Source organism: Salmo trutta, chromosome 8 (assembly GCF_901001165.1).
Source record: "Salmo trutta chromosome 8, fSalTru1.1, whole genome shotgun sequence".
NCBI classification, from domain to species: Eukaryota; Metazoa; Chordata; class Actinopteri; order Salmoniformes; family Salmonidae; genus Salmo; species Salmo trutta.
This window is the reverse complement of record NC_042964.1, coordinates 2,529,260-2,543,349: the sequence shown is the minus strand read 5'-3', so window position 1 is coordinate 2,543,349 and position 14,090 is coordinate 2,529,260. Positions and strand designations below refer to the sequence as shown.

The following is a 14,090-nucleotide window of genomic DNA, read 5'->3' as shown; positions in this document are numbered from 1 at the left end:
CAGGGCCGTATTTACACTACATGACCAACCTAGTTACCAGGGGCTGTATTTACACTACATGACCAACCTAGTTACCAGGGGCCGTATTTACACTACATGACCAACCTAGTTACCAGGGGTCGTATGTACATTACAGTACCAACCTAGTTACCAAAGAGCCATATTTACACTACATGACCAACCTAGTTACCAGGGGTCGTATGTACATTACAGTACCAACCTAGTTACCAAAGAGCCATATTTACACTACATGACCAACCTAGTTACCCAGGGGCCGTATGTACACTACATGACCAACCTAGTTACCAAGGGAACGTATTTACACTACATGACCAACCTAGTTACCAGGGGCCGTATGTACACTACATGACCAACCTAGTTACCAAGGGGCTGTAGTCTGCCTTCCAATTCATCCCAAAGGTGTTTGATGGGGTTGAGGTCAGGGCTCTGTGCAGGCCAGTCAAGTTCTTCCCAACCTATCGCGACCAACCATTTCTGTTTGGACCTCGCTTTGTGCACGGGAACTTATCATGCTGAAACAGGAAAGGCCCTTCACCAAACCTTTGCCACGACGTTGGAAGCACAGAATTGTCAAGTGAATTGTCCCTGGATCTAAGGGGCCGAACCATGAAAAACATCCCCAGACCATTATTCCTCCTCCACCAAACTTTACAGTTGGCACTATGCATTGGGGCAGGTAGCGTTCTCCTGGCATCCGCCAAACCCAGATTGGTCCGTCTGACTGCCAGATGGTGAAGCGTGATTCATCACTTCAGAGAACGTGTTTCCACTGCTCCAGAGTCCAATGGTGGTGAGCTTTACACCACTCCAGCCGACGCTTGGCATTGCACATGGTGATCTTAGGCTTGTGTGCGGCTGCTCGGCCATGGAAACCCATGGAAACCCTTTAATGAAGCTCCTGACGAACAGTTTTTGTGCTGACGTCGCTTCCAAAGGCATTTTGTAACTCGGTAGTGAGTGTTGCAACCGAGTACAGATGATTTTTACGTGCTTCGCGGCTGAACCGTTGTTGCTCCTAGACGTTTCCACTTCACAATAACAGCACTTACAGTTGACCGGGAGGCAGCTCTAGCAGGGCAGAAATGTGACAAACTGACTTGTTGGAAAGGTGGCATCTTATGACGGTGCCACGTTGAAAGTCACTGAGCTCTTCAGTAAGGCCCATTCCACTGCCAATGTTTGTCTATGGCGATTGCTCGATGGCTGTGTGTGCTCGATTTTATACACCTGTCAGCAACGGGTGTGGCTGAAATAGCCAAATCCACTAATTTGAAGGGGTGTCCACATACTTTTGTATATATAGTGTATCTAGGAGTTCCCGATTTAGGGTAATTTTGATGAATTGGATGGAACTGATCTTATATGAAATCAACACACTGGAGCGACACAATCAATATTCACCTGTAGTGCTTCAGCAGTGTTACTCCTCTAGATGTTATGTTATCAGTGAGGTTTCTATTGTGTTCACGCTGTACTGGTCACCGTGTACAGTACACATGTACACGCATTCACCTACACACCATCTCTCTCTCTCTCTCTCTCTCTCTGTATGTGTGTCTCTCTTCGTCTTCCTTTTTACGATGATGCTGACACCAGAGATGAAGAGAGAGGGAATGAAGGAAGGAGAGAGTGAAGGAATGAAGGAATGAAGGAAGGAAAGAAGGAGGGAATGAAGGAATTTAGGAAGGAGGGAATGAAGGAAGGATTCTTTGTTATTTCACCTTTATTTAACCAGGTAGGCCAGTTGAGAACAAGTTCTCATTTGCAACTGCGACCTGGCCAAGATAAAGCATAGCAATTCGACACATATAACAACACAGAGTTACACATGGAATAAACAAAACATACAGTCAATAATACAGTAGAACAAAAGAAAACAAAAAGTCTATATACAGTGAGTGCAAATTAGGTAAGTTAAGGCAATAAATAGGCCATGGTGGCGAAGTAATTACAATATAGCAATTAAACACTGGAATAGTAGATGTGCAGAAGATGAATGTGCAAGTAGAGATACTGGGGTGCAAAGAAGCTTTGGGTGTGACCAGTGAGATATACCTGCTGGAGCGCGTGCTACAGGTGGGTGCTGCTATGGTGACCAGTGAGCTGAGATAAGGCGGAGCTTTACCTAGCAGAGACTTGTAGATGACCTGTAGCCAGTGGGTTTGGCGACGAGTATGAAGCGAGGGCCAACCAACGAGAGCGTACAGGTCGCATTGGTGGGTAGTGTATGGGGCTTTGGTGACAAAACGGATGGCACTGTGATAGACTGCATCCAGTTTCTTGAGTAGAGTGTTGGAGGCTATTTTATAGATGACATCGCCGAAGTCGAGGATCGGTAGGATGGTCAGTTTTACGAGGGTATGTATGGCAGCATGAGTGAAGGAGGCTTTGTTGCGATATAGGAAGCCGATTCTAGATTTAATTTTGGATTGGAGATGCTTAATGTGAGTCTGGAAGGAGAGTTTACAGTCTAACCAGACACCTAGGTATTTGTAGTTGTCCACATATTTTAAGTCAGAGCTGTCCAGAGTAGTGATGCTGGACGGGCGGGCAGGTGCGGGCAGTAATCGATTGAATAGCATACATTTAGTTTTACTTGCGTTTAAGAGCAGTTGGAGGCCACGGAAGGAGAGTTGTATGGCACTGAAGCTCATCTGGAGGTTAGTTAACACAGTGAGGGAAGGAAAGAAGGAAGGAGGGAATGAAGGAAGGAAGGAATGAGGGAATGAAGGAAGGAAGGAAGGAGGGAATGAAGGAAGGAGGGAATGAAGGAAGGAAGGAAAGAAGGAAGGAGGGAAAGAAGGAAGGAAGGAATGAGGGAATGAAGGAAGGAAGGAATGAAGGAAGGAAGGAAGGAGGGAATGAAGGAAGGAAGGAAGGAGGGAATGAAGGAAGGAAGGAAGGAGGGAATGAAGGAAGGAAGGAAGGAAGGAGGGAATGAAGGAAGGAAGGAAGGAGGGAATGAAGGAAGGAGGGAATGAAGGAAGGAGGGAATGAAGGAATGAAGGAAGGAAAGAAGGAGGGAATGAAGGAATTTAGGAAGGAGGGAATGAAGGAAGGATTCTTTGTTATTTCACCTTTATTTAACCAGGTAGGCCAGTTGAGAACAAGTTCTCATTTGCAACTGCGACCTGGCCAAGATAAAGCATAGCAATTCGACACATATAACAACACAGAGTTACACATGGAATAAACAAAACATACAGTCAATAATACAGTAGAACAAAAGAAAACAAAAAGTCTATATACAGTGAGTGCAAATTAGGTAAGTTAAGGCAATAAATAGGCCATGGTGGCGAAGTAATTACAATATAGCAATTAAACACTGGAATAGTAGATGTGCAGAAGATGAATGTGCAAGTAGAGATACTGGGGTGCAAAGAAGCTTTGGGTGTGACCAGTGAGATATACCTGCTGGAGCGCGTGCTACAGGTGGGTGCTGCTATGGTGACCAGTGAGCTGAGATAAGGCGGAGCTTTACCTAGCAGAGACTTGTAGATGACCTGTAGCCAGTGGGTTTGGCGACGAGTATGAAGCGAGGGCCAACCAACGAGAGCGTACAGGTCGCATTGGTGGGTAGTGTATGGGGCTTTGGTGACAAAACGGATGGCACTGTGATAGACTGCATCCAGTTTGTTGAGTAGAGTGTTGGAGGCTATTTTATAGATGACATCGCCGAAGTCGAGGATCGGTAGGATGGTCAGTTTTACGAGGGTATGTATGGCAGCATGAGTGAAGGAGGCTTTGTTGCGATATAGGAAGCCGATTCTAGATTTAATTTTGGATTGGAGATGCTTAATGTGAGTCTGGAAGGTGAGTTTACAGTCTAACCAGACACCTAGGTATTTGTAGTTGTCCACATATTTTAAGTCAGAGCTGTCCAGAGTAGTGATGCTGGACGGGCGGGCAGGTGCGGGCAGTAATCGATTGAATAGCATACATTTAGTTTTACTTGCGTTTAAGAGCAGTTGGAGGCCACGGAAGGAGAGTTGTATGGCACTGAAGCTCATCTGGAGGTTAGTTAACACAGTGAGGGAATGAAGGAAGGAAGGAAGGAATGAGGGAATGAAGGAAGGAAGGAATGAAGGAAGGAAGGAATGAGGGAATGAAGGAAGGAAGGAATGAGGGAATGAAGGAAGGAAAGAAGGAAGGAGGGAAAGAAGGAAGGAAGGAATGAGGGAATGAAGGAAGGAAGGAAGGAAGGAGGGAAGGAGGGAAGGAGGGAAGGAAGGAAGGAGGGAATGAAGGAAGGAAAGAAGGAAGGAAGGAGGGAATGAAGGAAGGAAGGAAGGAGGGAAGGAAGGAAGGAGGGAATGAAGGAAGGAAGGAAGGAGGGAAGGAGGGAAGGAAGGAAGGAGGGAATGAAGGAAGGAAAGAAGGAAGGAAGGAGGGAATGAAGGAAGGAAGGAAAGAAGGAAGGAAGGAGGGAATTAAGGAAGGAAGGAAGGAGGGAATGAAGGAAGGAAGGAATGAGGGAATGAAGGAAGGAAGGAAGGAAGGAGAGAATGAAGGAAGGAGGGGTTGGGGGTGCTAGTTCATTCGGAGGATTCCCTGGTCCTGTCTTCCTTCCTCTCTCTCTGTCTCTTTGGGTAGAGAGTGGTGTGTGTGTGTGTCTGTGTAGAGACTTCCTGTCAGCTGACTAACCTAGAGATCCTCGCTCCGGTAAACAACAGGGTTCTCATCTACACACACACACACACACACACACACACACACACACACACACCACACACACACACACACACACACACACACACACACACCCACCCACCCACCCACCCCTATAAACATACACATGTAGGTCTTTAACCAAACCATAGGATGTGTAACTGACCAGCCTGAGAATGTGTGGTGGCAGTGTGCTAATATAATAGAGAAAAACAGAGAAGACATCAATTGGTAAGTGAAGAGAACGATATACCTGTACATAGCGAGAGAGAGAATGAAAGAAAGAGAGGAGAGAGAGAGAGCGAGGATGAGAGAGAAAGAATGAGATAGAGTGAGGGAGAGAGAGGATGAGAGGAAGAGAGAAGAGATGAGAGAGGAGAGAGGAGAAAGAGAGGAGAGAGAGAGAGAGAGAGAGAGCGAGGATGAGAGAGAAAGAATGAGATAGAGGTTGAGAGAGGAGAAAGAGAGGAGAGAGAGAGAGAGAGAGAGAGAGAGCGAGGATGAGAGAGAAAGAATGAGATAGAGGTTGAGAGAGGAGAAAGAGAGGAGAGAGCGAGAGAGAGAGAGGAAGGAAGGAACAGTGGGAGATAAAGATAGATCAACGGTGAGAAAGATAAAGATAGAGAGGAGGGAGATCGTAACTATGTTTCCTGAGGATGTGGTTTTCATTGAGTGAGGGGAGGAGGAGGGTGGATGGGGGAGTGTCTCTGTTACCTTTTGATCCTGACACCTGTGTGTGTGTGTATAAGCGATCAGAATATGTTTGTCTGTGTGACAGTGTGATATATTTTGAGACCTTGTTTTTTGTCGGTCATGTCAACAGAGAAAGAAAAAGGAGAGAGAGAGAGAGGAGGAAATACATAGAAGACGGTAACAACAGTGTCTTCCTGTGAGAAACGTATAATCGTTCTCTGAGTCATACAGTCTTAACATGACCTAATTACAACAGAGAGAGAGAGAGAGAGAGAGAAAGATAGTGGAAAGAGAGAGAGGTAGAGAGAGGAGAGAGAGAGTGGAGAGAGAGAGAGAGAGAGAGAGAGAGAGAGAGAGAGAGAGAAAGATAGAGGGAGAGAGAGAGAGAGAAAGAGAGAGAGAAAAAGAAAGAGAGAGAGAGAGAGAGAGAGAGAGAGAGAGAGAGAGAAAAAAAGAGAGAGACTTGTGCATTGAACAGATATAATGGCCCTGTATCTAAAGGCCAGTTTCAGTGTGTGAGATTTGTTTGCCACTACGTTTTAACTACTTGAGTCCCACTATGTTTTCTCAGTAGCGAAGGTTCTCTAGGTTCTCCTGCTTCTCCAGGTAAGTTTCTACATCAGGGCAACAGATTAAAATGTTTAGATCAGAGAGATGATAATGTTCTGCATTCTGCTCTCTCCTCCCTTCTCTCTCCTCTCTCCTCCCTTCTCTCTCCTCTCTCCTCTCTCCCCCTTCTCTCTCCTCCCTTCTCTCTCCTCTCTCCTCCCTTCTCTCTCCTCTCTCCCCACTTCTCTCTCCTCTCTCCTCTCTCCCCCTTCTCTCTCCTCCCTTCTCTCTCCTCCCTTCTCTCTCCTCTCTCCTCCCTTCTCTCTCCTCCCTCCTCACTTCTCTCTCCTCCCTTCTCTCTCCTCCCTCCTCACTTCTCTCTCCTCCCTTCTCTCTCCTCTCTCCTCCTCCTCACTTCTCTCTCCTCCCTTCTCTCTCCTCCCTTCTCTCTCCTCCCTTCTCTCTCCTCTCTCCTCCCCTTCTCTCTCCTCTCTCCTTTCTCCTCCCTTCTCTCTCCTCCCTCCTCACTTCTCTCTCCTCCCTTCTCTCTTCTCTCTCCTCCCTCCTCACTTCTCTCTCCTCTCTCCTCCCTCCTCACTTCTCTCTCCTCTCTCCTCTCTCCTCCCTTCTCTCTCCTCCCTTCTCTCTTCTCCCTTCTCTCTCCTCACTTCTCTCTCCTCTCTCTCCATCCCTCCCTCTCTGTCCATCCCTTCCTCCCTCTAATTAGGATCCACCATGTCTGCTCCTGCAATCTTAACCACTAGAGGTCCCTCTATCCCAGCACAGAACACACCCAGAGAGACCAGAGACTACCCTATGGCTGAGAGAACACCCCTCCAACCTCCAACTCAACAGCCTTATCAGGACCCATGTTTCCAGCATCACACCCACCTCTCCCACCACTTCCACCCCAGGATCGGGAGCCCCGGTCTGGACCAGACATCTTGCCACCACCCCCTGGAGCTCCAGACTCCCCTGGAGCAATATAGAGGAACTGGAATAGAGGCAGCACCCAGGACCACTCTCCCCGATTCAAGCCCTTATTATGGAGGGAGCAGAGACAGCTACAGGGGTGGTGGAAGAGGTGGTTATGTAGACATCCGTGGACGTAGCAGAGGTGATAACTGTAGTGATGTCGAATGTAGAGATGGTTGTTTTGGAGCGCAGAAAGCTAGCTACTGTAATAGGAGGGTTGCGGATGATGTTGTAAGTCAAGGGGATGATTTCGATAGCCATTTTGAAAGTCAGAGCCTTGCCTATGCTAGCCAGAAGGATGAAGGCTGCGATGGCGATGACAGCAGTGCCAGTGGTAATGGTGGTGGTGATGTTTACCACAGAATAGATGAGGGCTCTAAAAGGGATGATGTCTTTTACAGAACGGATGAAGGCTGTAACAGCAGTAGGGATGATGTTTTCTACAGCAACAGTAGAGATCATAGGTGTGAGGAGAAAACGGACGAGGGGTCTAACACTAGGGATGAGGTCTTTTACAGAATGGACGATAACAGGAATGACGTCTTTCGGAGAACGGATGAAGTCTGTAGTAACAGGGATGATGTGTTCTACAGCAGAGATTATATGTGTGAGGAGAGGGGAGATGGTAACAGTGGTTATAGAGACACCACTACCAGTAGCCATGATGGTGGAAACAACAGAGCTGATCATCTCTATAATGGTAGTGATATCTTTGACGATACAGGAAATAGGGATAGTTTGAGAAAGGTCGATGATTTCGGAGGAGACTGTGATGATTTTGGGGATAAAAGGTCCAATCTGGATCCTCCAGAGGCCCAGTTCAAGCCTGGGTTTTGGGTGAGTCCCTCTCCCCCAGATCAGGGTTCTGTGGCTTGGGAAGACAGTGAGAAGGGAAGGGGGTACCCCAAGGATTGGTCATCTCTGTACTCTTATTCCCAGGCAGCAAGTGGCCCTAGTGGTGGTGGTGGTGTTGGGGTGTACCGGCAAAAACTGGACTCCTTTTCAGAGGCATTCTTCTTCAGACGCAACGTCGCCGGCAACAGAATTCCGAATGGGAATTCCGGAAGTGGGGTCTTAGGATTCGGAGTGGGAGGAGGAAGCAATTCACTCACTGACTCTTCCACTCTCCCTCGTCTTCCTCACCCCTTCCCCTTGCTCCTTAGCCCTCCTCCCTCCCCCCTCCCCCCTCCCAAACTCACCATGACTCCCTCTCTCGGGACAGTTGAACTAACCCAGACCCCAGGGGGGGATTGTAGTGGAACAGTCGAGTTTTACCCCTCCTCTCACCAGCCACTCCACACTTCCCACCCCTCCACCGTCATATGGAAGCTCCCACCCTGTCATTGGCTGCAGCAGTCAGGTGAAGTGGGTGTCGTCGACGGCAACCCCTCAAGCGCTGGCCATGTTTACCGTCAGGAGGCAGTGTTTACGCAGAGACATGTTCACCAGGACTATGAGAATGATACAGGTATGGTGCTGTGTGTTACTGTAAAATCAATATGTTCTAATTTTATGTTCTATCCTGTCTCCTTCTTTACCTTCCTCCCATTTATTATGTTGCTCCCCCCCCCCCCTCTTCTGCTCACAGGTCACTATAGTCTTCAAACTCCGGTACAATCAAACGTTGTCTCTTCCTCGCCCTTTCACCCCTCCCTTCATCCCACCTCTCTTCCCTCCCTTCATCCCACCTCTCTTCCCTCCCTCCACCCCTCCTCTCCTCCATCCCAGCACCCCAGTGGACTGCCACAGCATGGAGCAGCATCCCTAGTGGTGTATAGAGGTACTCCCTTCACTAGTCCGCTCCAGTCTCATAGAGGAGGAGGAGGAGGGCAGAGGGGGGTGGAGCGGATTGGGAGAGGGCTCCACTACACCCCTCTACCTATGCTGAACCCCCAACGCAGGGGAACGGGGCTCCTCTTCTCCCTCATCCCCCCTTCAGCTGGGGAACGAGAGATGGGAAGGATGACTGAAGAGGAGAAGGGATATTTTTTACTTCCGTGAGTATGGATGGACAGAGTAATGAATTCGATTGTGTTCTTCTATTGCTCGTTCTTTTGTTCATTCATTGATTCATTCTCCCAGGTGTATCAACGTGGGTCGAGGGTTCCAGGCTGAGCTGCCATGTTGTTTAGAGAGGGAGGAGGGGTCAGGGGCGTGGCCAGAAGAATCATCATCCAATGAGGAGTTGCTCTGGAAACCTTGGGAGGAGCTTCAGAGGAGTTCTGTAATTCAGGAAAAAGGTAAGAAGAACCATTCAAGCCTACTTCCTTAACATTCAATCCTACTTCCTTAACATTCAAATCTACTTCCTTAACATTCAAATCTACTTCCTTAACATTCGAATCTACTTCCTTAACATTCGAATCTACTTCCTTAACATGTACCTGAAAATCTTGGTTAAGTGACATCAATATGGTCTATGTCAGGAGTATTCAACTCTACGAGGTCCAGAGCCTGCTGGTTTTATCTTCTACCTGATAATGAATTGCACCCACGTGGTGTCCCAGGTCAAAATCAGTCCCTGATTAGAGGGGAACAATTACAAAACCAGTGGAACTGGCTTCCTGGTCCAGAGTTGAGTTTGAGGGGTCTATGTTTTATACTGAATGAGTCTCAGGCTGATCCGAGATTAAAACCCTACTGTGGTATTTTTCATTCACACTTCTCTGATTCTTCCGCTCTCCCATTCTCAGTGGAGGCAGTGTTGTCTTTGTGTAGTTCTAGCTGTCTACCAGGAGGGGGCAGCAACACAGAGCTGGCTCTACATTGTCTCTACCTCTGTCATGGAGATACACTGGTGAGGAAGGAGGAACCATTCTTTCATTCATTTATTCATTTATTCATTCATTCATTTATTCTTTCATTCATTCATTCATTTATTCATTTGTTCATTCATTCATTTATTCTTTCATTTATTCATTTATTCATTCATTCATTCTTTCATTCATTTGTTCATTCATTCATTTATTATTTTATTTATTCATTTATTCATTCATTCATTTATTCATTCATTTGTTCATTCATTCATTTGTACATTTGTTCATTCACTCATTTATTTATTTATTCATTCATTCATTCTTTCATTCATTTATTCATTCATTCATTTATTTATGTATCATTTAGTTTACTTCGGTTCAAAGATCACTCTGTTCCTCATTTCTATTTTCCTATACTTCATCTTTCTTTCTTCCTCTGTCATCCCTCTCTCCCAGGCCACGTTGGAGAGATTGTTCTTCTCGAACCCATCAACAGCAGTAGACTACCATTACGCTGGTAACCCTTGACCCCTTCATCCCTAACCTTTAACCTATACATCTCCCCTCGTCAACATATCCCGTGCCTTCTCTGCTGATTCCTCCAACGCTAACTAAAATATGTGTGTAAGCCTACTGTAAGTCAGTTCACCTTTGAGTTGGTACCTGACTCTAGAAAGGGAGTCACAGAAGTCACCTGTTTCCTGACCTCCATGCTTTCAGTACTGTAGTATAGACCCACTATAGACCCACTATATAGTACTGTAGTATAGACCCACTATATAGTACTGTAGTATAGACCCACTATACAGTCCTGTAGTATAGACCCACTATATAGTACTGTAGTATAGACCAACTTTACAGTACTGCAGTATAGACCCACTATACAGTACTGTAGTATAGACCCACTATATAGTACTGTAGTATAGACTCACTATATAGTACTGTACTGTAGTATAGACCCACTATACAGTACAGTACTGTAGTATATACCCACTATATAGTACTGTAGTATAGACTCACTATATAGTACTGTACTGTAGTATAGACCCACTATACAGTACAGTACTGTAGTATATACCCAATATATAGTACTGTAGTATAGTCCCACTATACAGTACTGTACTGTAATATGGACCCACCAAACAGTACTGAACTGTAGTCTAGACCCACTATATAGTACTGTAGTATAGACCTGCTATACAGTACTGTACTGTAGTATAGACCTACTATACAGTACTATAGTCTAGACCCACTATACAGTACTGTAGTATAGACCCACTATACAGTACAGTACTGTAGTCTAGACCCACTATACAGTACTGTAGTCTAAACCCACTATATAGTACTGTAGTATAGACCCACTATACAGTACTGTAGTATAGACCCACTATACAGTACTGTAGTCTAGACCCACTATACAGTACTGTAGTGTAGACCCACTATACAGTACTGTACTGTAGTATAGACCCACTATACAGTACAGTACTGTAGTACAGACCCACTATATAGTACTGTAGTATAGACCCACTATACAGTACTGTAGTCTAGACCCACTATACAGTACTGTAGTATAGACCCACTATACAGTACTGTAGTCTAGACCCACTATACAGTACTGTAGTATAGACCCACAATACAGTGGGTAAGTTAAGTTCATCTTTGTCTCAGTAACAGAGCAAATCGTTGTCAGTTCATCGTTGTCTCAGTAACAGAACAAATCGTTGTCAGTTCATCTTTGTCTCAGTAACAGAGCAAATCGTTGTCAGTTCATCGTTGTCTCAGTAACAGAACAAATCATTGTCAGTTCATCTTTGTCTCAGTAACAGAACAAATCGTTGTCAGTTCATCGTTGTCTCAGTAACAGAACAAATCGTTGTCAGTTCATCTTTGTCTCAGTAACAGAACAAATCGTTGTCAGTTCATCGTTGTCTCAGTAACAGAACAAATCGTTGTCAATTCATCGTTGTCTCAGTAACAGAACAAATCGTTGTCAGCCAAACACATAAAAAAAAGGTCCTGGTGATTGAACCTGGAAACCTCATCTATCAGAGACATCCCTGCTTTTCGCTACTTAGACCAGGAGTGCTGTTTTAAACAGTGTGTATTAGGTTATTAGTTGACTGCAATGTGTGTGTCAGAGCAGGTTCCACATGAATCACGCGACCTAACCCCAACCCACAACATCCACACACATCACACAAACCACCCTGCTATTAATACTGTAATTAGAGAGAAACCTTTGATATTTTCATTATTCTCTCTCTGTCTCTCTCTCTCTCTCTCTCTCTCTCTCTCTCTCTCTCTCTCTCTCTCTCTCTCTCTCTCTCTCTCTCTCTCTCTCTCTCTCTCTCTCTCTACTATAGGTAGTGATGTATGGCAGCAGACTGAGAGGTCTCTGTTCAGTAAAGCGTTGACGACCCACGGCAAAGACTTCTCTCTCATCCAGCAAATGGTTTAAGTTCAACTTTCATATCGTTCCGTACTGATTCCTCCATCTGTTGTATGTACCAAGGCATTTATGTTTACCTACTCACGCCTGTGTGTGTGTGTGTGTGTTGCAGGTGCAGACTAAGTGTGTGTCTCAGTGTGTGGAGTTCTACTATCTCTCCAAGAAACTTCCTGACGAACAGAGAAACAGAGGGAGCAGGAACGAGGGACGGAGGAACGGGCGAGTGTAAGGAAGAGTGCACTGTTGGGACCCTGTTACGATCTCTGTCATTTTTTGTTGTTGTTGTCTCATTTCATGTCCTTCTATTTGTCCCTCCCTCCCTCCCTCCCTCCCTCCCTCCCTCCCTCCTCTCTCTCTTTCTATTTGTCCCTCTGTCCATCCATCTCTTTCTCTCTGCTGTCAACCCTTACGTGCGATGCCTTCTGGTCTTTGGTGAAATTATTAGGAACAGCTGACAAATCTCTAGATCATCTTCTGATTTGCTGAGTCGTGTTCTATTGAGGCTCACGGTCAGAATGTCTCCTTCTGGAGAGATTCTATGGTACTCAGATATCCTATTACAGGTGGTGTCCCTCCCTACACCGATGGAACGGGAGGTACCAGTCCCATCATTGGCTACCAGCTTCCCCTGTAAGCAGTGTGGAAAGTGAGTTTTCCCAACCCGATGATTAAACGATCGAAACACCCTGCCTGAGTTTGAATATCCATCTTTGGCCACATATTGTAATTAAAAAAAACAAAAAATCTTTCTTCATCTCTTTCTTGCCCTCCCTCCCGCCCTCTCTCTAGGATGTTCTATAAGATAAAGAGTCGTAACGCCCATATGAAGATCCATAGGCAGCAGCAGGATAACTGGAGACAACCCCCAGGCCTCGGCATCAACCTAGCCCAGAACGTCACCCCTAACCTGGGCACCAATCTACCCCAGCGCCAGGCTTCAGGTCGGGCCTACCTCCCAGGCCCCATCAACAACAACAGCAACCACCACATTGGTGGTGCTCACACCATCATCAACAACAACATCAGCGTTCCAAACATTCCAAACACCAATACCGTAACCAATAGCAACGGTGTCAGTGTCATCGACTCCACCCCTAATCAGAGAGGACACGCCCCCCTTCTCTCTGTCCAGCAATCGTGGGACTTGTTTCAGTTGAACTCTGATCCTACGGCAGGGTTCTACTATGACCCGGAAGTGAAAGGAGCCCTGGGGGGTCACGGTGGGAGGGGTGAAAGGTCAAGTCCTCTGGCAGTAGAGTTCTGGAATCAGAATGAATAGAACAGGACTACATTCACATTTTGCACCATCAAAAGCATTTAAAATATAGTGAGAAATCTGTAAATGATATGTAATACGTATTTAAATGTTTTGAATTTAAATTTTTATTAAAATGGATTTTTGTATCTCTCTTGATCCACCTTTTACATTCCCGCTCACACTCAAAAACAGACATCCAACTTACCAACCAACCAACCCGTTCTCCATCCTGTGCCTAAACGGGTACATATTGACATACAGTACCAGTCAAAACCTTGGACACACCTACTCATTCAATGTTTTTTCTTTATTTGTACTATTTTCTACATTGTAGAATAATAGTGAAGACATCAAAACTATGAAATAACACATGTGGAATCATATAGTGACCCCTAAAAAGTGTTAAACATTTGAGATTCTTCAAAGTAGCCTCCCTTTGCCTTGATGACAGCTTTGTACACTCAAACAACAGTCCATCATTACTTTAAGACATGAAGGTCAGTCAATTTGGAAAATTACAAGAACTTTGAAAGTTTCTTCATGTGCAGTCGCAAAAACCATCAAGTGCCATGATGAAACTGGCTCTCATGAGGACCCGCCACAGGAAAGGAAGACCCAGAGTTACCTCTGCTGCAGAGGATAAGTTCATTAGAGTCACCAGCCTCAGAAATTGCAGCCCAAATAAATGTTTCACAAAGTTCAAGTAACAGACTCAGACTCT

The 14,090-nt window shown here is 45.7% G+C and overlaps 1 protein-coding gene across 2 annotated transcripts; it reads left to right on the top strand.

The window, feature by feature from the left end:
- The first annotated feature begins 8,100 nt into the window (after nucleotides 1–8,100).
- On the top strand, nucleotides 8,101–13,515 carry LOC115198046 (transcriptional-regulating factor 1-like). 2 transcript variants are annotated; one of them, XM_029759713.1, is made up of 9 exons: nucleotides 8,101–8,374; nucleotides 8,495–8,903; nucleotides 8,989–9,146; nucleotides 9,600–9,703; nucleotides 10,119–10,179; nucleotides 12,026–12,114; nucleotides 12,224–12,336; nucleotides 12,675–12,757; nucleotides 12,901–13,515. In XM_029759713.1, the coding sequence occupies exons 1-9, from the start codon at nucleotides 8,107–8,109 to the stop codon at nucleotides 12,915–12,917; spliced, it is 1,302 nt and encodes a 433-aa protein (XP_029615573.1). In that variant the 5' UTR covers nucleotides 8,101–8,106; the 3' UTR covers nucleotides 12,918–13,515. The 2 variants fall into 2 exon arrangements, with proteins under 2 accessions (XP_029615573.1, XP_029615572.1); XM_029759712.1 differs by lacking the exon at nucleotides 12,901–13,515 and having other exon boundaries at nucleotides 12,675–12,848.
- Nucleotides 13,516–14,090: the final 575 nt, after the last annotated feature.

Coding starts and splice junctions, on each gene's coding strand:
- LOC115198046 (XM_029759712.1), top strand. CDS start 8,107: ATGACTCCCTCTCTCGGGACAGTTGAACTAACCCAGACCCCAGGGGGG. Junction 8,375..8,494: donor GGACTATGAGAATGATACAG/GTATGGTGCTGT, acceptor TTCTGCTCACAG/GTCACTATAGTCTTCAAACT. Junction 10,180..12,025: donor AGTAGACTACCATTACGCTG/GTAACCCTTGAC, acceptor TCTCTACTATAG/GTAGTGATGTATGGCAGCAG.